The sequence below is a fragment of the Pseudorasbora parva genome, chromosome 18, assembly GCF_024679245.1.
Source record: "Pseudorasbora parva isolate DD20220531a chromosome 18, ASM2467924v1, whole genome shotgun sequence".
Taxonomy (NCBI): Eukaryota; Metazoa; Chordata; class Actinopteri; order Cypriniformes; family Gobionidae; genus Pseudorasbora; species Pseudorasbora parva.
Genome location: NC_090189.1, coordinates 20,689,075 through 20,716,737, shown reverse-complemented (window position 1 = coordinate 20,716,737; position 27,663 = coordinate 20,689,075). Strand labels below are relative to the sequence as shown.

At 41.8% G+C, this 27,663-nt stretch overlaps 2 protein-coding genes and 2 long non-coding RNA genes across 5 annotated transcripts; all 4 read left to right on the top strand.

Annotated features, from left to right (window-relative positions):
• The first annotated feature begins 728 nt into the window (after nucleotides 1–728).
• Nucleotides 729–7,169, top strand: LOC137046874 (uncharacterized). Of its 2 annotated transcripts, XM_067424315.1 has the most exons (6): nucleotides 729–1,226; nucleotides 1,311–1,537; nucleotides 1,622–1,672; nucleotides 1,849–1,925; nucleotides 2,042–3,071; nucleotides 5,124–5,869. In XM_067424315.1, the coding sequence occupies exons 1-5, from the start codon at nucleotides 733–735 to the stop codon at nucleotides 2,237–2,239; spliced, it is 1,047 nt and encodes a 348-aa protein (XP_067280416.1). In that variant the 5' UTR covers nucleotides 729–732; the 3' UTR covers nucleotides 2,240–3,071; nucleotides 5,124–5,869. The 2 variants fall into 2 exon arrangements, with proteins under 2 accessions (XP_067280416.1, XP_067280417.1); XM_067424316.1 differs by lacking the exons at nucleotides 729–1,226; nucleotides 1,311–1,537; nucleotides 1,622–1,672; nucleotides 1,849–1,925 and adding exons at nucleotides 6,112–6,899; nucleotides 7,006–7,169 and having other exon boundaries at nucleotides 2,239–3,071; nucleotides 5,124–6,001.
• On the top strand, nucleotides 7,020–16,802 carry LOC137046023 (uncharacterized). Its single transcript, XM_067423079.1, has 8 exons — nucleotides 7,020–7,218; nucleotides 7,653–7,908; nucleotides 7,997–8,245; nucleotides 14,415–14,726; nucleotides 14,811–15,037; nucleotides 15,122–15,172; nucleotides 15,351–15,450; nucleotides 15,554–16,802. The coding sequence occupies exons 1-8, from the start codon at nucleotides 7,020–7,022 to the stop codon at nucleotides 15,747–15,749; spliced, it is 1,590 nt and encodes a 529-aa protein (XP_067279180.1). The 3' UTR covers nucleotides 15,750–16,802.
• A 15-nt stretch (nucleotides 16,803–16,817) lies between these two features.
• LOC137046875 (uncharacterized) lies at nucleotides 16,818–18,019 on the top strand. Its single transcript, XR_010899104.1, has 3 exons — nucleotides 16,818–17,030; nucleotides 17,119–17,341; nucleotides 17,457–18,019. It is a non-coding gene; the product is annotated as an uncharacterized lncRNA (long non-coding RNA).
• A 5,844-nt stretch (nucleotides 18,020–23,863) lies between these two features.
• On the top strand, nucleotides 23,864–25,531 carry LOC137046706 (uncharacterized). The gene is made up of 3 exons (XR_010899026.1): nucleotides 23,864–23,980; nucleotides 24,861–24,912; nucleotides 25,367–25,531. It is a non-coding gene; the product is annotated as an uncharacterized lncRNA (long non-coding RNA).
• Nucleotides 25,532–27,663: the final 2,132 nt, after the last annotated feature.

The following is a 27,663-nucleotide window of genomic DNA, read 5'->3' as shown; positions in this document are numbered from 1 at the left end:
ACGCATCTTTGTTCCCCATGACAGGAGACTGGGTGGTGTCTCCGCCCTCACGCTCCCGCTGATGCATGGCCAGCACCATGGCTGCGTAACCAACATCATTGGAAAGCAGACATTTGAAGGTTTTGCCCCGGTACTGGCCGAACTGCAGGGCGCTCTCGCTAAGCACCAGCTGGTGATTTGACGAATCACCTCCCGCTGCCACCACACGAGCGATGGCCTCCTCCTTGACCCTCGCCGCAGGCCACGAGCGTCCCAGGGTGGGATTTTTCCTGTATGCAGTGGAAAGAGCCGCTGCCTCAGGGGAGGGTTTAAGGGTCAGCTCACCGGTGGCCTCCATGCGGAACAGAGCACTGTAATCCATGTCCTACAAGACACAAAATTACAATTGAAGGACACGGTGGCAAAGTTACCGAATCCGACAAGAACCTGGTCTTCCTGGGCTGGTGTCCCACGTCCCTCTCTGACCCGGCGCTCGCGGATGGCAGCAACCATTTTAGGGAACAGGCCAGCGTACCGCAGCAACGCATCTTTGTTCCCCATGACAGGAGACTGGGTGGTGTCTCCGCCCTCACGCTCCCGCTGATGCATGGCCAGCACCATGGCTGCGTAACCAACATCATTGGAAAGCAGCCATTTGAATGTTTGCCCCGGTACTGGCCGAACTGCAGGGCGCTCTCGCTAAGCACCAGCTGGTGATTTGACGAATCACCTCCCGCTGCCGCCACACGAGCGATGGCCTCCTCCTTGACCCTCGCCGCAGGCCACGAGCGTCCCAGGGTGGGATTTTTCCTGTATGCAGTGGAAAGAGCCGCTACCTCAGGGGAGGGTTTAAGGGTCAGCTCACCGGTGGCCTCCATGCGGAAACAGAGCACTGTAATCCATGTCCTACAAGACACAAAATTAAAATTCCCAAGGTCAGGGTTATCGACGGTGGAGACCTTCAAGTGGTTGTTGGAGAATGACCTTGGTTACTCCCTCATGATCCTGTCTGGGGATCAGCGGGAGCATGAGGCTGGCAGACTGGACAGAGGTGACCTCATGGCCAACAAGGATGTCTTTCTCCAATATGCCTGCGCATTTAAGAAGGTTGCAGAGGCCATCAAAAGGCGCAGGCAGAGAGAGGACACGCTGTCTGGCTGTGAGGGTGACTGTCTGGTGGTCTTTGGGGCCCACAGGAAGAGCACCTATAAGGAGCGCTATGAGGCCAAGGACAGGGAGAGGAAAAGGTAATATACACTTCTGCTTGCGTGTTAATTGTATGCTGTTTTGCAATTATTTTACTCTTATCATGAATATATTATTGTTTCTAGCTACGTGGAGTTCATAAGAAACCAGCGCACCAGTGCAGGTAGCAAGATGGATGCATTGAAGAAGTACATCCTGCAGAGGGACCATCATAAAATTAGGGCTGAAAGGAAAAAAAGGTCGTCCTCTGCATCTTTGGCATCCCAGCTTGCTGCCCCGCACACTGCATTACTGGCTGCTTCTCCTCCTCCCCCCACCCAAAGCTTCCATTCCCAGCCAGCCACAGCACAGGGTGAGTTTTTAGATCTATACGTGGCATAGTTCGATGCACGCTGTAATGTAATTATGAATAACATTGTCAATTTTCTGCCCTCAGAGCCAACAGATGACGACTTCCTGGCTTCAGCCTTGGAGGTGGAGCCACATGGTGAGTGTTTTGTTTTCTTTTGTGTGGATTAAAAAAAAAATCATGCTCACCTGAACCCTATATGTGAAGATATCATTAATATCAAATACTATTGTTACGTAATCATAAATGTCTTCAAACAGAAAATTATTAAATCATTAGTACTAATTACAAAATTAAAATTGTGTTCCTCACAGTACTTCCACCACCACCTTCACAGCCTATACGCTCACCTCGCTTAGAGCAAAGAGCCGCACAAAGGCTGGCTTCTGGGGTACAGTTTTAATGTGCTTGTATTTCGTTAGATAATATATAATCTGAACATGTTATTGTTATTATTAATTTACTAATTTGTTATGATTCATATATCCAATTCTTCTGTATGTATAGGTTGTTCTCCCTGAGGCCTGGAAGCGTTCCCTCCCTCAAAAAAAACATGAGTGGATTGGCCGCTCCCTCTTCCGAAGCCAGGGTGGGAGGACGGTGCTGACAGATAACCTGCAGATGTGGCGGTTTCCTCCCCAGCCACGTCTGCAGTATCAACAGCTTCCAGCCTCGCCGGACGAGTTCTTCACCTGGCCTCTTTAGCCCCTTTCACACTGCACGTTGGACCCGCAATATTCCGGGAACATTGCCGGGTCGCCTTCTGTGTGAAAGCAACCACGAATTGATTACCGAATTGAACCGGGTCGGGGACCTAGTAACATGGCGGAGTTCGATCCGGGAAGAGCGCTGTGTGAACAAAAGCCAAAACTAATGCCGCAACGTGTTCGTAGTTATCGTGCGACTCCTAGAACTTGTTTTTTCAATAATACAACCCTGCTGTACCAGAAGAGCTAGTCAGTGTTTTAAACGCAGAGAGTGTTCGTATACAAAAGAAGCTAAAATTAAACAAGCAGAAATGTGCGCAAACTGGACACAAGTCGAGACCACGGAGCTCCTTACTATCCGCGCTGAAGCTGAGATCGCTCGCCATTATACGTCATATCCGGATGTCACGTGTCAGCTCGATCCGGGACCGTTACGGGTTGTGTGTGAGCGCACATATTACGGTATTTCGCTGGCAGTGTGAATGGACCAAATATAGCGGCCTGGGAACAAATGCCGGGTCGCATTATCCGTGTATTTGCCGGAATCGCAGTGTGAAAGGGATTTTTGTTTGAGGATGCCCTACAGGATGTGGGCCTACAATCTGATCTGCAGCATGCCAGACTGCAGACGGCTTGGTCAGTGACTGACAGCTTGTGGGCTCTACAAGACAGTGAGGCGGGTGTTGAACCTTCACGGCTGGTATTTTCTGGCGACGGAATACCTGGAGTGTCAGCGCTGCCATAAAAAGCTGGCCGCGTGGTCCTACGACATACTGGACCAGCTGGATCCGGCTCACCGCAAAGATGTTCCTAGCTATCCTCACTTACCGGTGAGTCATGAAAAAATTATTCTTATTATAGGCATAAATACATAGGCAGGTGAAATTAACTACTAAGATGTTAGTGACAATAATGCAACTTAAATTACTTTATTTTAGTTCTTTTGAGAATGTATTACATGTAAATTACTCAGGTCATTAGTTTACATGAACTAATTACGACCTGCACTTCTACATAATTTATTAATCTTTGTTAATGTTAATTTCAATGTTCATTTACTGACACATGATTAAAATCAAAAGTTGTATTTGTTACCATTAGTTAATGCACTGTGAACTGTTAGGGGTTACAGTTTTGACCCATAGACCAGATATGCGAAATGAAGACCAGGAGTCAGGATGTTCAATCATCGGAGAGAATTTTACTGAAGAATAGTTTGCAGTTTCATCAGTAGAGTCAGCTTTAGAGTCTCTCAGGGCGGTGTCAGGCCAGACTCTACTCTACACAAAATTACCACACCAGTTATACCAATTTCAAGGGCATGATTTACATCATTACAAACACGTGGAATATTACTGATTGGCATAAAGTCTAAACAATGTGTCACGCGAGAATAGAGAGGAGATGTTGTTGTTGTTAATCAGGATGTATACATCAGACAATCCCAAGATTGGGGTAGTGTTGACTTCAGGGGAGTCCTAGAAAGACGCCAAGAGGTCTAGGGTGTGAGAAAAGCGGTCCAATCCAGTCCATAGACCTGCACAGAACATGTAACACACACACACACAAGACTCTAGGGCACATCTCTCCTCCAAGGTTAGCGCAGCAGTGAGCTTATCAACAGAACAAGATATCAACACCACATGACAAACACATCTCCAGAAAGAAAAGTATGACTAATGTCATCTACCTCATTCTATAAAGAAATATAAAGACAAAAAATGTACTTCTATCAATGGGAAAAATCACACTATATAAATGGGAAGAAATCATTATTGGGAGACTCAAATCCTCCCACCCCTTCCTGTCCTGGGGTTATTAACAACAGGCAGGATTCACCTCTTGGAAGTTCTGACTTTCTCCAAGGCCCTGTTGGTCAGGCTATCTATGTCAGGGCACATAGATAGGGGTCAGACTGTCTTTGTCAGACCGTCTCTGGAAAGCAAATTAGACACCATACAGCAGACATAGAGTCAAAATCATATTAAATAATAGTTAAATGTATTAATGATCAAATAAAATTGATTGTCAAAATAATTCATTATTTTGAAAGGATAATAACTGATTATTAAATTCATGAGGTTATTAAAAATCATTCAAAAGGATAAGATGCATATGATGAAGATGCATATGATGAAGAGGCAAGGGTGTCGGCCCACTCCCCCCTTCAGAACTAACATGAACAAACTAAAGATTACCAAATACAAATGTATTGCGCATGGTTAGTTCATGTTAGTTAATACATTTAACTAAAGTTAACAAATGAGACCTTATTGTAAAGTGTTAACATTACACAAAACAAGCCACATCTTTCTTTAGAAATTTTTCCACAAGACACTGTGTCTGCCATGAAAGACACTGTGTCTGCCTGTGAAGCTTTTATTCACAGAATGTGTGAACGACCAATCCCCCCCCCAACTGAACTTAACTTGACCTTTCAAAGGTTTGAAACTCTGAACAGTAGCATTCCAACACCTTGAGCACCTGCACCCATCCCCCTGTTCAGGAGTTAGTGACCCCACATTTAGGTGTGTGTGTGTGTGTGTGTGTGTGTGTGTGTGTGTGTGTGTGTGTGAGTGTGTGTGTGTGTGTGTGTGTGCCACATCTCTTTTGAAATTTTTTCACAAGACACTGTGTCTGCCATGAAAGACACTGTGTCTGCCTGTGAAGCTTTTATTCACAGAATGTGTGAACGACCAATCCTCCCCCCAACTGAACTTAACTTGAACTTTCAAAGGTGTGAAACTCTGAACACCTTGAACACCTGCACCCCTCCCCCTGTTCAGGAGTTATTAGAGGCATCACAGCTTTGCACCTAAAAAATAACACTTTGAATAAAATTTAATAAACTTTGCCTTGGTTTGTCTGTTTATTTTTAACAGGTTCTCCTGTGATATGCATGTGGTGAAGTTGATGAGGGAGCAACAGCACCACAATGCTGTATCACAAACGATGCGAACAGCATAGTGAGGACTGGATGGAGAGGACCCTGCTGTACCTGTCTGCGTGTGACCGGTTCCAGGCCACCATCACACAGCCCTTAACACCTCCAATCAATCAATCAACTTTATTTGTATAGCGCTTTTACAATCACGATTGTGTCAAAGCAGCTTCACAGTGTCAAACAGGACAATATTGCAACAAAATTAGATTTGGCTGTACAGTCATACTGGAGAAAACAGTGATGTTTTCAGCTTGTTTTAATTTATCATATAGCGACAATGTTGGCATATCAGTATTATAGTTTATAGAATTAAATAAAACCTAATTCATAATTTTTTTTGTATAATTAGTTGAATAACTTTAATCATAATTTTAGTGTCCCCAACTGAGCAAGCCAAGCCAAAGGCGACAGGAACCAAAACTCCATCAGGGCGTGATGGAGAAAAATAAACCTTGGGAGAAACCAGACTCAGTCGGGGTGCCAGTTCTCCTCTGGCCTATTAACACACCGTGTAAGATTATTATTCTGGCAACCTTACAGGTCAGAAATCATATTAGATTGGAATATTCAAAATTTCAGGGTATCACGGAAGAGACGGATTTATTTGGGATGGGGCGTCGATTACACAAGAGTATGAATACATGAAAGATCGGAATTTTTGCGCCGAAGACGGCTCCACCTCCGATGCCGCCCGTACCAACTGCCAAGTGGCTGCTCTACGTCCATGTCAAGGATGTCTGGTCCCGGTATACTGAGCTAAAGGCCAGGGTCACCTCTGTCTTTGGGTCCGTACTGAAAATGGACTCAACGAAAAAGGTAACGTATTAATCACAGATTATTTTAAGTACTACTGTACATATAGATTTAATCCTTTGTAAATGTAAGGCATTTTTTGGTGTTCATTGAATTTTGTTTTATGACAACAGGTGACCAAAAAACTGGCGGGAGCTGCAGCTGGGACCGCGGCCTGGGTCAGCAATGTGGGCAATGAGCACGGACAGGTCCTAATGTCTGTGCTCACCTCACATGAGGGTCAGGGACTGCTGCCCATGACCACAGGCCTGGTGAGGAGGTACGAGGCGGCTGGAGTCGCTCCCCCCACGCTCCTTTACATGGACAGAGACTGCTGCTCTGCTGTGGGCACATCCAGAGCAGCTGCCATGTTCAGCGGCTGGAGTGATCTGGTGGTTCGTCTGGACGTGTGGCACTTCATGCGGCGCGTAACTGCAGGCCTGCACACCAACAGCCATCCATTCTACGGCCTGTTCATGGCAAAGCTCTCTGCCTACATTTTCGGGAGATGTGGCCCTGCTGAGGGAGGCGAACAGGAGGGAGCTGGAGCAAGGGCAGGGCATCACGGGCCTCACCGAAGAGCAGCTGACCGACAGGCTCACCTCCAAACAGCTGGCACGGCACTGTCGACGCTGCACACGTGGCGTGGAGGAGACGGAGCAGCTGATCGGTGCGATTCTGGAGGCCTTCAAGGACGCCACGGAGACCATGGGCATCCCCTTGGTGGACCAGGAGAGGATGGACGTCATCTGGGCCACTCAAAGGCGCCATCTTCCCTGCCTCGAGGACCCCCCTGGATTGCAGCTGTACACCCAGACAGGAAGTATTACGAAGGGAGGGCTCACACTTCCTGTCTACCGCTGCGCACGGGGGTCCACTTCCCTGGAGTCCTTCCACAACCACCTCAACCGCTTCATACCCGGTAAGATTGCACACATGCTCCTCAAAGTGTGTTTTTGTGATAGCCCATGTCATGGCATTTGTAATTATACATTTGTGTTAATGTCTCATGTTTTGTTTTTAATCAGGAACGAGCGCTAACATGGAAAATTTCCAGGCTTATCTGCTTGAGGGTTTGGAGCGGTGGAACGAGGACCGCGCTGCTACCGCCGTCAATCATGGTGCTCCACCGACGCTGCGCTGCTACAGTGGTTCGTTCCAGCACAGCCTCAATGAGCTCAGCCAGCGTCTCCTTGGCTGTAGTCTTGTACAAGGCTACTCTATGCCAGGACCGTACACAGGTACGTGTCTATAATGCCAGGCTTGGTTGTTTGTTTGTAATGCACAGACTTCTGATTTACAACCTTGTTTTCTTTTAAATTTTCTTTTGTCAGGCTAGCTCATCGGGGTGGAGTACCTGAGCTCGCAGCAGTCCTGGGAGTTCAGGGAGAACTTTGGGCGGAACCCAGATCTGCCTGAGGGAATCCCAGAGGACTTGGGAGATGCTGAAGATGAGGGATTTGGGGATGAGTCAGAGGAGCAGGACCACACCATCTCTCCTCTATCTTTGGCATAGACCAAGGAAGCTATACGCTTGCCCCTGGGTTCACCCTCTCAGTCCTTCCAGAACCCGGCACAAGAGCCCAGAGAAGATGTATGTATGCAAGCAAGCATCCATGGCATAACTTGGAGGACTTTTTCATTCATACTAACTGATCTTCCTTCATCTTGTTAGGTGTGCAGAGGGCCAACGGGACTCCGGGGTACGACAGAGTGGTGGAGCTGGCCAGATACCTTGTCGGGCTCAGAGAAAGGCCTTGTGTCTCGGATAGGGAAGCCGCTGAAATTGTTCGGCTCTGGGGCAGACTGCCGGACAGTGACAGGCAGGCCGTTTCCTATCCGGCGAGACACAAGGCGAGACTTGTGCAAGGCAGGTTCAAGGCCACCCACTCCAAGACCTCTACCTGTTCTGGCAAGGAGAGCCTGAAGTGGTAGGTTAAACGTTTTCCCAATGAGCTATAAAAATATAAATGACTATGCTTTTTTTTAATGCTTTGTAATCCACTTTTTATTGTACAGGTGTGTGCTGGGACAGGGCTCGGGACCTTCGCAGTGGCCTAACATTAGTAGGACTGTAGAGGCAGTATGTCTGGAGCTCTGCTCCATTCATCCAGCGGGGAAGGTGAAGTGGGGTGTTTCCCTGAACCGCTGGGCTGCCATTCTACAGGACTACCAGGCCATAAGAAGGCTGGTGGGGAACTGCCCAGCACTGAGGGGACGGGCAAAAATTCAGTTGTTTGAGGTCAACCAGCGAATGCTTTCGCTCTGGTAAGTAGTTTCTTTGAAAGACAGCTATAAAAGTAATTTTAGAATTCTTATATTCATCCTATTATTTGTGTAATTTCAAACAGGCACAACAACTACTCGAAAAAGCAGTGCTGTGCTGGCGCTGAGTGTTTCGTTGCCACCAATTAAAATGGTCCTTCACACAGCTTCCTGTACCCAATATGACAACATCAATGCCAGCACTGAACCCTTTCCCCTACATTGACAACCCCGACATTTCAGGTCGGGTCATAAGACGTGGACAGCGACCCCCTCCCCCTTCATCAGCACCCATTGCTCCACCATCAGCTGCCCTCTCTGCTCCACCATCAGCTGCCCTCTCTGCTCCACCATCAGCTGCCCTCTCTGCTCCACCATCAGCTGCCCCCTCTGCTCCTCTGCCGATTGACCTCTCTGCTCGTCGGCCGGCTGCTTCCCTCTCTACTCCTCCGCCAGTGACTGCTACATCCATGAGCAGAACCACACAGTGGAGGAAGAGAAAGGCAGCAGCACTTTCGGCCCAAAGGCAAGGGCTGCCCCCTCCACAGCAACCGCCACGAAAAGACTACACGTGCAGTCGATGTGGGCAGCCCAGGGGAAAGGAGTTTGGGCACACCAGGGTGGGCACATTTTTCTTCTGTGCCACAGCAGAGGGAAAGACACTGGAGGAGTGGCTGCAGGAAAAAAGCCAGGGAAATCCTTCACTGTGAAATATATATATATATATATATATATATATATATATATATATATATATATATATATATATATATATATATATATATATATATATATATATATGGAATGCATTAGCATTCTAATCTTCCTTTTTTTTAAATACATTGTTATATACATTTTTGGAAAATAAACTTGATTATAAATGTATGCACTTAATAGCAATTCTAACCCTTAATAACCCAGTCAAACAGTCAGTCAGGTTTTTTTTTTTTTATCAAATTTTTTTTTTTTAATCTATTAAATCGTTCACACAAAAAATTATAGCAGAAAATTGACAACAAATTTAAAAACACAATATTTATTAAATAGTTCAGATTAGGAAAAAAATAAATAAAGGATAAAAATATATTTAAATGTAAACACAATGCTTATTGCAAATATTAAAGCACAAGCAAATTGCAGAAAAAGTCCAACAGAATTAAACAATGATAATAAATTATTTATTAAAAAGTTCCCATTAGGAAAAAATAAAGTATATTTGTGTGTAAGCAAAATGTTTACTGGAAATATTAAAGCAAAAAAGTACAACAAAATTAACAAAGATAATAAAATATTTATTAAGTAGTTTACATTAGGAAAAAAATAAATATGTAAAAAAAATGCTTCATGGAAATATTCAAACAAAACAAAAACATTTTACATCGGAAGCATCATAACAAAATGAACAAACAAAAAAGATAAAGATTAATTAAACAAAAAAACATTTAAAAAAAATCCTTATTCAAGAGGAGCAAGAGCCCGTTGCTCTGCCAACCACAGTTCCACAGTCTTTCCTTCATATGAACTGCAGAAGGCTTTACCACCGTACCTGGAGTGACCATATTGCTTTGTTTTCGGTTGCTGGCAGAGGCTGCAGGTTAATGTTTTTCTCTCCTTTTTTGGAGAAAGGCCTTTCTCTTCCACTTTCTTCCTCCTCCAAGCCGTCGTCCGAGGAACATCTCGGACGTTATCTGCAGCAGCTTGTCTTTTTTGTTCAGAAAGCCACTCGGAGACGGTCCTTCCCTCGGCTGTGGCACAGAAATGCTTTCCTCTAAAAAAGCTATGGCCAAACTCAAGCCTTTTGGGCTGTCCACATTGCCGACAGGGATACCCTTTTGGATCAGTTCGGCGCGCTGTCGCTTTACCAAATTTCAGGGCCTTTCTGTCTTCTTTGGCCCTCTTCTTCCGTCTCCACGCAGTGGCCCTTGGAACTCTGCTAAGGGCTGCTGCATCAGCCACAGCTGGAGGAGGAGGGAGCACAGACGATGCACATGGAGGAACTGTAAAGACAAAAAAAAAAGTTATTTCAGACATACTTTCATACGAGTTCATTCCTTTACATTCCTTTACATTGTTTAAAGATCTTACCTGATACTTTCACAGTTTCCATCTTTGGAGGCCACTGCTGGCAACAAGCAGATGGAGCAGCAGCTTCAGGCTCTCCCTGAATTTTTTCCTCCTCTCCTTTTCCTCCTGAGAAATAACAGGAGGTCAGTGTGGTTTACTGAATGATAAGATCTTTTGTGATGCTGCATTTGTGATCTTTTGTGATCCTCTTTTGAAAGCACGCAGAGAAGTGTTCTCCAGGTTCTTCGCTAACTTCTCTCTGAATATCTCCCTCCGTTGCTGGTCTCTTTTGGAGAGGACTGGAGGCCATCTCATCTTTCTTGCCATGTTGATCTGATCTGGTCAACATTTCACCCTGTGGAGTGACTGTAGGCCAGGGGGCAGGGCTCAGGTGAGTGGATGGGTCAGGGGGCAGGGCTCAGGTGAAGGGGTGGGTCAGGGGGCAGGGCTCAGGTGAATGGGTGGGGCTTGGGTTCACAGAGGAGAGCCACTCTGGTGAATGGGCGTGGCTCAGGTGCGTATGGGCCACATTGGGCCCAACAGAGAAGATTGGCCCGGTTCTTCTTGCGTCCGCGCGAGCCGATCTTCGGTCCCGCTTCTGTCCCACTTGTACCACTTTCCCTGCATCCTGATTGGCCCGCTATCTGTTCCACTTAGCTAGCTTCCCTACATGGTCATTGCGAGTAGCTGCCCATTGGTCCTTTGCAGGAGTTCCACTTAGCGTGCTCTCCGATTGGCCAGTGGGCGGGACCACTCTGTGGACGAGACGCCGTGATTTTACATCACACCTAACTGCCAAGTTTAAAATAATACGTTTATTGGTTATTGTTTTATTTCATGGCTTTGTGGTAGTTACGTGGTTGTTGTAGCTACTGTAGTAAAAGTAAAACTATGGTTGTTGTATACCGCTGTAGTGAGTCAGGTAGGTAAAAATCAGGGTGTGAAAACGACCCGCAACCTCTGGCTGGGGGATGGGGGACACGGGTGCTAGCAGGGGTGATGGCATTTGCTCTTTTGCTCTTTTTGAGTAGATAAAATAGATTTTGATTTTGATTTGTGGATACACCCGCGGGGGTCTTAAAAAGCATTTAATTTGGAAATAATACCTTAAAGGGGGGGTGAAATGCTGTTTCATGCATACTGAGCTTTTTACACTGTTAAAGACTTGGATTCCCATCCTAAACATAGTCAAAGTTTCAAAAACTAATGTTGGACGTTTGATAGTGTATTTCTGTGTCAAAAATACTCCTTCCGGTTTCTCACAAGTTTCGGAGAGTTTTTTTCGATTATGGGTCTACTTGACGTTAAAAGATCGGAAGGTCCTTGTATGGGCCGTACGGGCTCTTCTCCCGGTAGGGTGCGCGCACGCGCGTCACTAGCGCGAGAGAGGAAATGCATGCTGTAAACAGTAAACTGCTCTCAGCTGCAGATCCAGTCATCCGTGAACACTAATGTCGGTTATAGTCCGCGCCGCGCTCCACTTCATTCCTCCACTTTGACATTAAGCGACTTCAACGCTTCAGCACAGCATTCTGGGAAGGAAGCGCTGCATTTGAACCGATTTGAACGCAGAAATGCTTCAGTCGCATCGCAAAGTGGATCTCTACACTCCAAGAAGTGTGTTTTTGACGGAGCCGTCCCAGCGATAAAGGTTCGGTCCTGCTTTGGAAGCAGCCGGTAAGTAAAACTGATTCAAATGTCTGTGCTGTTGCTTATCGTCGCGTATGTAAACATCAGTAAACGACACGATCGCGTGCTTCGTCATTCAAATGCACTAACGGACTTCATTGCTGTTCAATGTAACTTGTTACACTACTCTGACGTGCAAAACCGTTTTGCTTGCTACTAAGGTTTGGTCGCATACAATAGTCCATAAACCAAATCATGTCATGTTGACAGGCCTCTAAATACAGTACATACCACAGAGACGGACGTCCTGCTGTTGCTGTTTCTATTTCAGCCTCCGAATTAGATTCTGGATCATATCTATTAGCTGAGATAGCGATGGGTTTCTATTTTTTTACAGTCTATGGTTTCTCCACGCTTGAGGACGTCACCGCTTTGCGCATATGTCATTCTTTAGCTCCGCCCACACGATACGCCTCCAGGCGCTCGTTTTTTTCCGGAAAGACTCGGTACAGCCCATATTTCTTTTACAAATATAATAAAACGAAAGACTTTTCGGAGATATGAAGGATGCAATACTACTCTATAGGTACTCAAGATTGACATGAGATTGACTGAAACTGAGTGTTTCACCCCCCCTTTAAAAAGTCTTGAATTTTGATTTCTGGGTCTAAAAAATTGTGCTGTATTTCTCCGTATTTTTCCTCAAAAGTTTCATTTGTCAACCACGATTATTTTGATTAAATAACGTGGTATAAATAACGAGTGGTGGGTGGAACCAATAATTAAGAACGCTACGTAGGCGCGGCAAAAATGACGTCATCCGAATCTGCCCGAGCAGACGGATACGTCTCATCCCACAGGCAACCAGTTTTGCGCGTCGGGTCTAAACCATAGACCGTAAAAAAAAATATCAGTGGTATGATCATCTGATCCGTTTGGAGAGATGCGCGCTCATTCAGCGGATCGAGGCTCGCACTGCGGTGCCAGGCTAAAGTATAAACAAGCCATTCATGCTGTGGGTAAGAAGTTAAATGTGACTGTTTACTAGGATTGGGTACCAAACTCGGTAACGTTACTTTTAAGGGCACCGACAGATTACGTACTACCGAATACCGATTAATCAATAGATTGAGAACGTATCTGGTGATATAGACTGGTCTAGTGTCTGTGAATATTAAACATCAAAAGTACCATTTGCGAATCCTGAGTGTCCTGCTTGCGTGTTTGTGTAATTAATGACGCAGTTTATTTAACACACACACACACACACACACACACACGCACGCATAGAATTGCGCGTGATTCCGTCATTTCCAAAAAAACAAAAGTTCAGTTTAACTTGAGAAATATATCACTGTTGTAAAGTAGAGTTGAGACGTCTCAATTAAACTCATTATCAAACCATTGTTTTTAAAGTAATATATCACAATTTGTCTCCCATGTTTTAATTTGAACAGTATAAAGCTCAGTTGTGCACCCAAAAAAGTTTCATTAAGTATAAATTAATATTATCTTCGTTTGTTTGAATGAATTCAACGAAATCAGTAGCTATGGCCTATATTTACTGGTAAATATTACAGTAAACAAACATCACAGACAATGGCAGACCAAGGTAGCTCTGGCATAATATCAATAAAACTTTTATAAATAACTTGCAGTTTCTTTACAGTTATTGATGTGTCTCTTAAGTACAAAAAAAAAAAAAAGGTATCGTTGGGTACCGGTACCTAATTGCAGGTACTGGCTGGTACCGATTAAAATGTGAACGGTACTGTTTACTCAATAGCTGATGCGAGAGTAAGTGTAACATAAAGCAATTTTGCAACGTGTTAATCTGTTGTTGCATGGGATGCGTTTCTAACAACATAGGGCTACTTAGATAAACAATCTGGCGAGCGTGTTGTTTTTGCCTATACACCAACAGCAAATTGTCATTTGCATATTAAAATCACAAATGACACCTCCGCAACACTGTCACCTTTTCTTCTCTGAGGAGTTTGCAGGTCTGCAACAAGCAAAGGAGAAGCGCAAAAAAAAAAAATCTTTGCTGATAGGTACGTGAAATAGGTATTCATTTTTTATATTAATGGTCTTAAAAAATATTTGAATTTAACTTGAAGAAATCTGTAGGAACCCTGAAGGAGGTCTACTACACCTTCTGGTCGTGCCGGCTAACGGGGCTTTTGATCAAATTTAATGACACCTTTTTACACTCTTATGTTTGTTTTGTTTTTCAACACCGCTGCCATGATTTTTCCAACCTGCTCAGCTTTGAACATCTATCTTTTTATTGTAATCGCATCATTTTCAATCATTAAATGGATGGCTACAGCTGCAGTTACTAATATTGGGACAATACTTATGTTAAATAGTAGCAGTACTAATATCAAGTAATAGTAATTGTATTAAACTTATAATAGAAAATAACAATGATGGTGCCACTTCTATGCACCTCATTTTCTTTTTCCTTTTCCCCAAGGTCAGGGTTATGGACGGTGGAGACCTTCAAGTGGTTGTTGGAGAATGCCCTTGGTTACTCCCTTATGATCCTGTCTGGGGATCAGCGGGAGCATGAGGCTGGCAGACTGGACAGAGGTGACCTCATGGCCAACAAGGATGTCTTTCTCCAATATGCCTGCGCATTTAAGAAGGTTGCAGAGGCCATCAAAGGGCGCAGGCAGAGAGAGGACACGCTGCCTGGCTGTGAGGGTGACTGTCTGGTGGACTTTGGGGCCCACAGGAAGAGCACCTATAAGGAGCGCTATGAGGCCAAGGACAGGGAGAGGAAAAGGTAATATACACTTCTGCTTGCGTGTTAATTGTATGCTGTTTTGCATTTATTTTACTCTTATCATGAATATATTATTGTTTCTAGCTACGTGGAGTTCATAAGGAACCAGCGCACCAGTGCAGGTAGCAAGATGGATGCATTGAAGAAGTACATCCTGCAGAGGGACCATCATAAAATTAGGGCTGAAAGGAAAAAAAGGTCGTCCTCTGCATCTTCGGCATCCCAGCTTGCTGCCCCGCACACTGCATTACTGGCTGCTTCTCCTCCTCCCCCCACCCAAAGCTTCCATTCCCAGCCAGCCACAGCACAGGGTGAGTTTTTAGATCTATACGTGGCATAGTTCGATGCACGCTGTAATGTAATTATGAATAACATTGTCAATTTTCTGCCCTCAGAGCCAACAGATGACGACTTCCTGGCTTCAGCCTTGGAGGTGGAGCCACATGGTGAATGTTTTGTTTTCTTTTGTGTGGATTAAAAAAAAAAAATCATGCTCACCTGAATCCTAAATGTGAAGATATCATTAATATCATATACTATTGTTACGTAATCATAAATGTCTTCAAACAGAAAATTATTAAATCATTAGTACTAATTACAAAATTAAAATTGTGTTCCTCACAGTACTTCCACCACCACCTTCACAGCCTATACGCTCACCTTGCTTAGAGCAAAGAGCCGCACAAAGGCTGGTGTCAGTGGCTTCTGAGGTACAGTTTTCAATGTGCTTGTATTTCGTTAGATAATATATAATCTGAACATGTTATTGTTATTATTAATTTACTAATTTGTTATGATTCATATATCCAATTCTTCTGTATGTATAGGTTGTTCTCCCTGAGGCCTGGAAGCGTTCCCTCCCTAAAAAAACATGAGTGGATTGGCCGCTCCCTCTTCCGAAGCCAGGGTGGGAGGGCGGTGCTGACAGATAACCTGCAGATGTGGTGGTTTCCTCCCCAGCCACGTCTGCAGTATCAACAGCTTCCAGCCTCGCCGGACGAGTTCTTCACCTGGCCTCTTTAGCACCTTTCACACTGCACGTTGGACCCGCAATATTCCGAGAACATTGCCGGGTCGCCTTCTGTGTGAAAGCAACCACGTCCCGGAATTGATTACCGAATTGAACCGGGTCAGGGACCTAGTAACGTGGCGGAGTTCGATCCGGGATGAGCGCTGTGTGAACAAAAGCCAAAACTAATCCCGCAATATGTACGTAGTTATCGTGCGACTCCTAGAACTTGTTTTTTCAATAATACAACCCTGCTGTACCAGAAGAGCTAGTCGGTGTTTTAAACGCAGAGAGTGTTCGTATACAAAAGAAGCTAAAATTAAACAAGCAGAAATGTGCGCAAACTGGACACAAGTCGAGACCACGGAGCTCCTTACTATCCGCGCTGAAGCTGAGATCGCTCGCCATTATACGTCACATCCGGATGTCACGTGTCAGCTCGATCCGGGACCGTTACGGGTTGTATCGATACGGGTTTGATCGTTCAAGAGTAACTTACGGCTAATGAGCCTAGAAATAACACATTCAATACACTCGCGCGAGCGCTGACAGACAGCAAACACGCGCAGCCTGACATCGGAGTTTACATCACTGTTATTAACTATTTTAGTGCAATCGGGTATATTATACTTTTATTTGGTCATTAAGCAAGATGGTGAGAGAGTCGCCTTCGCGTTCACGATCGCGGAACTGCAAGAACCGTCAGACTCAGCTGAAGAATAAAATCTGTGGGGTAGGCTACGATCAGAAAGAGGCTCGTGCCAATAACACGAAAGCTGATTGGCTGCAATATAAGATGCATGCTTGTCTAATTTGTAGTTGTAATAGAGCAAACAATAGTTGGTCTAGCGAAAGAAAGAACTACAAACACCACGGAACAAACACACACACACACGTGCTCGCGTGCTGCGGGAGGCGAGAGCGTTTCAATGAGGTAGCGTTACATGGACGTAGGAAAATTAAGACCTGTTTAACATTAGACCTAGAACGCAATGCTTCCGCAAATTTAAGACTTTTTAAGGCCTTATATTTTGATTTTGAAATTTAATACTTTTAAGACTTTTTAAGACTCCGCGGGGCCAGACGGGACTCCGGGGTATGACAGAGTGGGGGAGCTGGCCAGATACCTTGTCGGGCTCAGAGAAAAGCCTTGTGTCTCAGATAGGGAAGCCGCTGAAATTGTTCGGCTCTGACCGGCAGGCCGGCGTTTCCTATCCGGCGAGACTTGTGCAAGACAGGTTCGCAGCCACCCACTCCAAGACCTCTACCTGTTCTGGCAAAGAGAGCCTGTAGCGGTAAGTTAAATGTTTTCACAATGAGCTATAAAAATATAAATGACTATGCTTTTTTTTAATGCTTTGTAATCCACTTTTTATTGTACAGGTGTGTGCTGGGACAGGGCTCGGGTCCTTCGCAGTGGCCTAACATTAGTAGGACTGTAGAGGCAGTATGTCTGGAGCTCTGCTCCATTCATCCAGCGGGGAAGGTGAAGTGGGGTGTTTCCCTGAACCGCTGGGCTGCCATTCTACAGGACTACCAGGCCATAAGAAGGCTGGTGGGGAACTGCCCAGCACTGAGGGGATGGGCAAAAATTCAGCTGTTTGAGGTCAACCAGCAAACGCTTTCTCTCTGATAAGTAGTTTCTTTGAAAGACAGCTATAAAAGTCATTTTAAAATTCTTATATTATTTTCAATCCTATTATTTGTGTAATTTCAAACAGGCACAACAACTACTTGAAAATACAAGAAACTGATGTGCTGGCGCTGAGTGTGTCGTTGCCACCAATTAAAATGGTCCTTCACACACAGCTTCCTGTACCCATCATGGAAACATCTATGCCAGCCCTGAACCCTTTCCCCTACTCTGACAACCCCGACATGTCAGGTCAGGTCACAAGACGCGGACAGCGACCCCCTCCCCCTTCATCAGCATCCATTGTTCCACCATCAGCTGCCCCCTCTGCTCCTCGGCCGATTGACCTCTCTGCTCCTCTGCCGGCTGCATCCCTCTCTACTCATCCACCAGTGGCTGCAACATCCATGAGCAGAACCACACAGTGGAGGAAGAGAAAGGCAGCAGCACTTTCAGCACAAAGGCAAGGGCTGCCCCCTCCACAGCAACCACCCCGAACAGACTACACATGCAGTCGATGTGGGCAGCCCATGAGAAAGGAGTTTGGGCACAACAGGGTGGGCACATTCTTCTTCTGTGCCACGGCAGAGGGAAAGACACTGGAGGAGTGGCTGCAAGAAAGAAGCCAGGGAAATCCTTCTCTGTAAAATACTGTAAATATGTATATATATATATATATATATATATATATATATATATATATATATATATATATATATATATATATATATATATATATATATATAAAATTATTCTGTGTTCGTATTTAATAAAGTTCATGTAAATAATCAAAAATTGCTCTTCCTTCATTTATTTGCCTTCATAAAGGTCAGTTCATTGTCTTAGCCATTTATTTATGTGTAATTGTTTTTAAATTATGCATTAGCATTCTAATCTTATTTTTTTAGTACATTGTTACATGGGCGTCGGAACTATTGTGTGTGGGTGGGATAAGACCCACCCATTTTTTAAGACCAATGATATAGGACCCCCTCACTTTTATCGTCTCTAATTCAGCACGTCTGCTTACATTGACTACCCCTTAACCGATAAACTTATTATTAAACATGTTAAACGCTTTATTTCCCCTTTTCTAATATTATCTTTTTTTTAAAATTGAAAATAAATACCTTTCCGATCTGATATGTGATGGGGAAAGCGAGTAGAGCGAGTGTGGCAAAAGGCGGATTCGAACATTTGCTCGCGATTTGCATCAAAACTTGATACCATGCGTCTTACCCCTACTCTATAGCCACGGTAAAGAAGCCTTTTTCTGTCTGGACACGGAGCATAAGAAACATGCAACTTGTTCATTATCATTATCTGTGAAACTGTTGATGTCTATGGCAGTTAAATGAATATAGCCTTTTTATTAGACTATTGACTGGTTTGAGGTCTTTTTTGGTATAGGAAAGGGATATGGCCTAAAACGCACCATAATGCAGGAAATCACATCTAAAAAATCTTTTTTTTTTTTTTTTTACAAAATTCTAATCATCTTCCTTTTTTTTTTTTTTACTAATAGCAATTCTAACCCTTAATAACCCAGTCAAACAAAAGATAAAGATTAATTAAAGATAAAAAATTAAAGATAAAACATTTTTAAAAAAACCTTATTTACAAGGAGCAAGAGCCCGTTGCTTTGCCAACCACAGTTCCACACTCTTCCCTTCATACGAACTGCAGAATGCTTTCCCGCGGTACCTCGAGTGACCATACTGTTTGGTTTTAGGTTGCTGGCAGAGGCTGCAGGTTAAAGTTTTTCTTTCCTTTTTTGGAGAAAGGCCTTTCTCCTCTCTTCTTCCACCTCCAAGCCCTCGTCTGAGGAACATCTCTGACATTATCTGCTCCCGCCTGTCTTCTTTGCTCTGATAGCCACTCTGAGACCGTCCGTCCCTCGGCTGTGGCACAGAAAGGTTTCCCTTTAAAAAAAACTGTGTCCAAACTCGAGCCTTTTGGGCTGCTTGCATTGCCGACAGGGATACCCCTTTGGATACCTTCGGCGCGCGGTAGCTTTACTATATTTCAGGGCCTTCCTATCTTCCTCTGCCCTCTTCTTTCTTCTCCACGCAGTGGCCCTTGGAATTCTGCTAAGGGCTGCAGCTGGAGGAGGAGGATGCACAGATAATTCTGCACACGGAGGAATTGTAAAGACAAAAAAAAAAGTTATTTCAGACATACTTTCATACGAGCTCATTCCTTTACATTGATTTATTGTTTAAAGATCTTACCTGATACTTTCACAGTTTTCAGCTTTGGAGGCCACTGCTGGCTTGTTGATGGAGCAGCTTCAGGCTCTCCCTGAATCTTCTCCTCCTTAGAGATAACTGGAGGTCAGTGTGGTTTTTTTAATGGGTGGGTTAGGGGGCAGTAACATGCTGGCCAAGTGAATTTTTAGTTTAAAAAAAATAGAATAATAAGTTCAGTTGTCATATTATTCATATTACCTGTTTTTTGTTTGTTTTTACCGTGGTATCGATTTAGTATCGGTATCGAGGTATTTTAGTCTGGTATCATATCGAAGTCAAAAATTTGGTATCATGACAACACTAAGTGGGACACTACGAAAACACACATTACTCACTCTGTACTTTTAAAACCGGGTTGACCGATGCAGGTGTGTGGAGAGCGCAGCCTCAACGCCCCAGCTGAGAGCACCTGCCCAAGCTCGGCATCTAACTGAGCTTTTCCCACCAGGTCCACAGAGACTCATCAAACCTGCAAATGCAGAATTTTGACTATTATTATTTACATAACAGGTGATCAGTGGTCTACCAAACTTCCAAAACTGGCTTTGTAAAAAAAAAAAAAAGCATAATAACTTACGATAAACGATGCCAGCGCTTGCAGACCCGTGATGTCCTGAGGAGACCTTGCAGTTAGATCAGGTAGACTGTCCCAACACAAGCCTGCTGGGGTAGGAGCAAGTAAACAAATTACAGCCCATGCTACATCTTTATATTACAAATCAGTTAGTGCCAATTAAAGTAACGTAATGTTCCGAATATAAGGCAAGACTATATATATATATATATATATATATATATATATATATATATATATATATATATATATATATATATGAAGAGTTTCGTTGCAAAACGAGATATCCATTTTGAGAAATGTTGGTTATTTGACATTATTATTTAAGACATCAACAGTAAAGTTCATTCACAATTTTTTGTACATTAAACTATTACTTGAGCTCAGTGTAGGCCAGGGACACAATATTCTTCAAATCCAGGATATTTTTTATTTAATTTTATGTCCATAAATAGTTCATAAATAAGTCAAAAACCATGTCAAAATGCAACATATTTATCTTAACATTGTCAAACATCTTAAATTGGTTAAAAAAAACAATACATCATAAATATATGGAATAGTATATACAAAGATTGATTAACAATAAAATTCCGAGTTAGTTTTGGCCAGAACATACATAACATTTTGGTTTTTTTTTTACAAAACGCTATATATCCACCATAGGCTATATTATTCTACTGTAATACCATTAAGAAAAGCTAGTGAATGTGTGTGTGCGCGCATGACACAGACCAACAAAAATAAATCTTTGGATGTTTTCCCTCCCCTGAATGCCTTGCCCGTTTGGTCTATTTGATGATTTTCTTTAGATGCCTTCCTGACCGGCTCCAATCAGTCATCGAAATCCATAACGTTAAGCTTGACTCTGAAGCTTTGATTCTCTGACTGACAGACAGACAGCTGTTGATCAGTGACGTAGCCTACAGTATAAACAATTAAATGGTAAACCTTTTTTAGTTAGCCTATTGAATCCTCTTTTTAAAAATATGTTTTTTGTTTTGCTATTATTGTTAAATCACTGAGCAAACTCTGAGCACTTCGCCGGCGGTGACTCTCTCCTCGCGTGACATACTGAGCTTGCTCAGCATCCTGAACGAACTTTATCGCACTTTGTAAAGAAACTGGGCTGGCGGATATCGCGTTGTGTGAAAAAATACATTTTGTAGGAGGCTTAAAATGTACATTTTTAAATCTTATTAATGGCAGCAATTCACACATAGATTAAGGTACATCTAAACAGTGATTTCCAATAATAAAATCTAAATGTCAAAAAATGGCGTTTATCGCGTTTTGCAACCGAACTCTTCATATATATATATATATATATAAAAAGAATATATATATATTTTTTATCTTAGAAACACAGCTAAAAACACAGGTTTAACTTATATTCAGGGTCTAGATTTTTACACATAAATACTACACCCGTAACAACAGGTGGTGGCAAACACGGGTAAAACGAGTGTGCCAAGAAATACGGTCTCAACGAGTGTAATGTTAGAAGATTGCAAGCACAAAAACGCAACATGATTTTAAAATGTACAACTTTTTTAATTTTCCACTTCCCTACAGCTACAATTTCAGTTCTACGGTTCAATTAAATGTTGGTGGGCTACATGGTTTTCACTAAAAGATATAATTTAGACTACATTATTTTTATGGCATGATAAAACATGTTTGTTTTTAAATGTGATCATTGTAACATTTACCAGTATTTACCATACTCTTAACACAAAATTAAAATGTCAAAAATATGCAATAGGATTTAAAAAAAGCAATTTTTCTTTATAAAAATACAAGATTTTGTTTCCAAAAGGAACATCTTGAAAAAGGGGATACTACGATACTAGGGTTAGTCTGTAGTTTCCAGGGTTTTAATAACAAGTTTGCTCATTGCTCAAGTCTGTAGTCTAACATGTGTTTTGTATTAAACCTTTCAACAAAAATATATATATGAATGCTAAACATACGCACATGTTTGCATTTGTGCTTCTTGGATAGATGTCTCTTTTCATATTTGATACAGCAAGCTTTTATGGAAAATATAATTTGATACCGTGAGAACATTGATTTCACACTCAAGGAGGGGAGGAGGGAATCTGTATGAATTTGGTGCAGTATCAAACTATAAAATATAAAACTACAAAAAACCTGATGTTTTATACTTGAACTCGAACATGTTTTTTCTTTAAGCAATTTCATGAATAATGAAGTAAACTGCATTCAGTGAATGTTCCTCTTGAATTTTTTTTATTATAAAAGTTTACTGTATAATTTCAAAGCTTTCACGCCACAAACTAAAATTATACTAAAATGACCTTTTTATTACTAAAAAGTATGAACTATCAATAAGTGGGCAAAATGCATGACGTAGATCTTGACGTAGATATATGACAGTAGTGGGCTTTATAGGGTTAAAATTCTCAGACACAAACCTGATGATTCTTTCCTTTTCCTAGGACGTCTGGCTAAAACAAAGACGTTTTCCTCATTTTCTTTCCCTTTTGCAGAGATCAGGAGCTTTTTATGCGGGGGTGACCACTGCTGGATGAGCTCGTTTGGAGTGTTTTCAGTGTCTAGACCCCCGCTGCAGGAGGGCCGCCTTTTCCATTTAGTTCTCTGAGGCCTGCACAAGGACCCCTCCAAATTCTCACTCAGTTCTTGAAACGGCCTACATAAAAACAAAGATTAAGGTGATATTTATAGAGGTAACGTTAGCAGCAGAAAGCAATATGAAACCATTTCCTCGTGTTCCCAATTATACATCTCCCTTATGTTGTTCAGCCTACTACTACAATGTATAAAATGAGTATGCATAACCTCTTACTACACTATGTAATATTTGAGAAAACTGACAGCATAAGTTACTGCTTTAGATCCCACGCTCCCATAAGTTCTGTGATGCCCGCCATTTGTCGCGAGCGGTTTTGATACCAAATATAGCCCCTATAATGTCTCAGACAAACAAAACCCTATATAAAGCAATGAAACCAAACATTAAATTGATGCAAAAAACTTTAACGATTAATATTTGCTAAAATAAATTCACGATTGGTGAAAAAAATCATCCTCGCGCGTCACAACACTACTGGTGGCGCGCGCCAACAGCACTTAACCTATTCGACTAAAATGCATTTGAAAAAGCGTCCTGTCGAACATCGCACCAGTGATCTAAAGACATGTTTTTAACAAGCAAGTTTATCACTGTGTTCAGTGCTTCTTATAGTTCACCAAAAGTTGTACACGTTATAAAATGCACCAAAGTGGAGGGAGAATCCAAAAGTAGTGTACACAAACACCACGTCTCTACATTTTATGAAAATGCGCGTAAAATACAACCGATAATTACTGTTTGCTAAGTTAAAATAAATATATTACCTTTCGTCTGCCATGCTGACTTCGTAATATTACTAAAAGTATTAAGTTCTGCACACTTTCAGAAGCAGCAAGGTGTCTAGTATGCATTTGCAAGGAGGCATTAATCGTATTTCTGATGTTTATTGAAGAGCCATGGAACACACGTTTTTATCGAGTAACCCCAGAGTGCAGTCTGGACGATGGGGCGGGGCGACACATTAAGGCGGGGCGACACGTGTCGCTCCGCCTACACCCAATTTCATTGGTTTATAATATAGCGAATTTTATTGGCGTAGACGCTTGAGCATGCGCATTCATTTATGTACGTCTTTAGAAATGATCTACCTACGAGCTACCTGCATCTGTGTGGGGAAACGACAAACATGCAGTAAAACTTCGGCTCTCGCTGTTGTTTTCGCCGCTTTTAAGGTGAGTTTAGTCCATAAAATCACACAAGTAATACACATTACTGTTCCTGACACTTTTCTTACCTTTAATTGAAACGATTCTGTTATATTTACTTGATAGAAATGTGACGTTAGTGTCTTTGAAGAAGTAGATATGCAAAACAGAACTAACATTTTTTAAAACAGGTAATTTAGGCTAACTATTGTTTTTGAACGTTTAATCACATTTTATGTTTAGATGAGAGGTTTTGATAGTTATGTAAAGGTTTTGCTGATAAATTTGTCAATGGATGATAGCAATAAGCACATTTATTTAACCTAACGGACTTCGCAGAGTGCGAAAATCCAAGTAGTTGAAACCTGTTCTGGTCTCTCATGGTAAACAAATATGGATCAAATGTTCTGTGATTTCAGGAGCGACATAAAAAACCTCTACAACAAAGGAAAGCTTTAATACATTTAATAATATGAATGTGCATTATTGAAAGCCACTAAACTACGAATACAGTTTGTACACAAACACAGTAGATAATGCTGTACATGTAGCATTTATATAGCATCTATCCATAAACTGTAAGGTTTAGCCTTACAGAAATACAGGTGGTGAACTGAAAAAGCTAATTAAATAAGTTAATATAATTTTTTTTCACAACATTTACCTGTATCACTTTGCATCTGTAAATTTCTTATGAAAATGATATATATATCTTATTACTCATTTTAAGACGGCTTTGACATCCAAATGTCAAACAGTATGTACAGTGACACTGAATGAACAATACAAAATTAGTAAACCTAAAAAAAATATATAAAAAAAACATGCATTTTTTTTCTTTTAAAACTGACATTTTAAACAATATTTTTTTGGCACTTTGACAAATTGTTCATTTTTATTTTTCTAGATTATTCCATGCTGATGGACTGCAGGTCCTATCTCAGAGGTCCTATGTACCGGTACGTATGTAAAATCTCAAACATGCACTAGTACCATTCAAAAGTTTGGGGTTATGTTTTTTTTAATAGTTATTTATATAGCACTTTACTGGGTACTCAAAGCGCTTTACATATGGAAGGGGGGAATCTCCTCCACCACTAATGTGCATCATCCACCTTGATGACACGACAACAGCCACATTGAACGAGAACATCCCAGCTTATTGTTGGAGAGGAGACAATCAGTTCTCTTTGTCAAAATAGTATTTATTGATGTCTTGCTCTGGAAGCAGTCTCGTGCTAATATAATTACAGATCCTGCAACATCCATTTTTGGATTAAATCAATGCTTTGTTTATAATGAGGAGGATGTTTTAAGCTATGAAACTTGCAGAATGCAACAAATAACTTAATCACAACTACCTCAAGTGGCCACTGACTAATGCAACATTTTTTATCTTCTTTATTGTTTCAGATGCTGCCTTAGAACGGCATGAGAAGGCAACAGTTTGTTAGAACTGAGGTTCCAATATAAGAGTGTGCACATGATGTCCCAGTAGACGGAGTGTAACTGTATTACACCAACTGAGTGGCAAAAACACTGAGTGGCAGGATTGGTGTTCAGCGTGAATGCTGCAAAAACAGCGAAACACCCAAAACACATCTGGGAAAGGGTTAGGTACAAATAGATACAGTTGACTGCACATTCAACAATAAATCAGAGCAATCTTTGTACAACCTTCCGAAAGCTACAGAAAGACAAACAAATAGATTGCTGCTATTCTCAGAAACAACCTGAATCCAGACATCAGAACATTTTATGTTAGATATGTAAAATTTTGGGCTAAAATCATATACTAGGTCATATACTGTATTGACAACTCGTAATATGACGATTATATAATCATCTGGATTTAGAGCTACCTAAACTGTATTTATAGTATTTGTTTAGCAGATAAAGTGTTCACAGGCTTTGCTTTATATATTTCCCCGGCATTGGAATCAGGTACATATAAATGTCTGAAAGTCCAATTCCTGGCCAAATACTGGTTCTTTGGCGAGTTGTAATAATCACTGTTGAATCCAAATACATTTAATTTATTTCAGGAAAAAAAGAAGCTTGTTTTGCTCCCATTTCTGCAATTTCTCTTATTAAAGTCAGCCTTGCTCCAGAATGTTTTGCCACTCAGTCCAGCTGAGGGTCGTGTCCCAACGGGAAAGTGACATCAGCGCACACCCTCTATTAAAGAAAAGAGACTGGCCTATTGCAAATCCAAGTTTACATCAAAGCTTTGTATTTTGAGTTAAAGTCTATTTGTGTCTGGATTTGCAAAATTTTATTTTTTGTGCAGTTAAGTTTATATATGCTTTCTGTACTTTTACTTTTTGTTAACATCAATAAAAATCACAAACTATTGTTGTTTAGCATGTGTTCTCTGCAGACAAATTTTGATTTTATCCATTGAGTCAACATTTTTGCATTGTCTGGAAAATATGAAATTTTGACTTTTTCATTACAAATGTAATGATGTTTATAAAATGAAAATATTTACATATATGGAGGCACACTTATGTAAAATATATTAAACTGCTGCATTAATATATAATTCAAAAGATTTACATATATAGAAAACTAATATATTAACATATATTAGAAATTAAAATATGCACATATATTGCAAATTATTGTATTAACATATGTATAGCTAAACTTATTCACACAAAGGAAATAAAAAATATTAATAAGGTGCCAATCTATTTTGATTTAAGTAATTTTAATATATGAAAATCTATTATTAATATATTCCACACGGTGTAACTTCTTTGTGGGTATTTATGAGCTTAAATGCCTATTGCAATAAATGTTTCTATCACTTCTCTTCTTGGTATTTACTGCAAGTCCTCGGGTAGTGTTGCACAGATTTACAGGAGTGAAAATTATTTTCATCCCGTTTGTACACAGATTATAGCATGCACAATGCGAGGGTAGATAAATAAATGGATTTTTAATATCTAATTTGTCACATGTTAACCCGTCGACACTTAGCTATTTAATCCTACAATAAAATATGGACCTTTAAAACTATAAATTAGATATACATAGCCCCACATATTTTATTAACAGGGAAAGACTTTATACCGCTTTAGCACTTTATACAATTGGACAACAATCTCGTTTAAACGACTGGTCATGCTTTAAACTAAAATTAGCCGTTTGTGTTCGGAGGTGTCCAATACTACAGTTAATAATTAATTATCATTTGCGTAAAATCCGGGTTTGTGCTGATCCACCGAACCTGATGAAGAAGCCAAATGTTAAACAGCTCTATTAGCCTTAATTATGCCGGAGGGACCGTCACCAAGCGCTCGTTTTTGCGTTTTGTTTCATTTAAAACAATATATGAATCTATTCCGTGTGGTTCATTCATAAAATCGCACATTAAGGAATGCGCATGCGCAGGCTTGAAGCGTCTACGCCAATAAGATTTGTTGTATTGTAAACCAACGAAATTGCATGTGGGCGGAGCGACACGTGTCACCCCGCCCCAATGTGTCGCCCCGCCCCATCGTCCAGACTGCACTCTGGGGTACTTGTTTTTATCAGGAACACACTCTTACTCTGCGTCTGTATATCTCTCTCGTACAGAACTCCCCGAGTCCCCCTAGTGGACTGGATAGTGAATGACATCTTTCCATGTAAATACCCTGACACCTCCCCCTTTAAGTCAAACACTTTAAACAGCTTAGGTTTACATTATTTTCGTTCAGATT

What these genes read in the sequence shown, in the direction of transcription:
- LOC137046874 (XM_067424315.1), top strand. Translation starts at nt 733, where the DNA reads ATGGCCTCCTCCTTGACCCTCGCCGCAGGCCACGAGCGTCCCAGGGTG. An exon ending in AAGGACAGGGAGAGGAAAAG is followed by an intron (nt 1,227 to 1,310) that starts GTAATATACACT and finishes TATTGTTTCTAG; the next exon opens with CTACGTGGAGTTCATAAGAA. An exon ending in CCAGCCAGCCACAGCACAGG is followed by an intron (nt 1,538 to 1,621) that starts GTGAGTTTTTAG and finishes TTCTGCCCTCAG; the next exon opens with AGCCAACAGATGACGACTTC.
- LOC137046023 (XM_067423079.1), top strand. Translation starts at nt 7,020, where the DNA reads ATGGAAAATTTCCAGGCTTATCTGCTTGAGGGTTTGGAGCGGTGGAAC. An exon ending in CTTGGAGGTGGAGCCACATG is followed by an intron (nt 15,173 to 15,350) that starts GTGAATGTTTTG and finishes TGTTCCTCACAG; the next exon opens with TACTTCCACCACCACCTTCA. An exon ending in TCTGAGGTACAGTTTTCAAT is followed by an intron (nt 15,451 to 15,553) that starts GTGCTTGTATTT and finishes CTGTATGTATAG; the next exon opens with GTTGTTCTCCCTGAGGCCTG.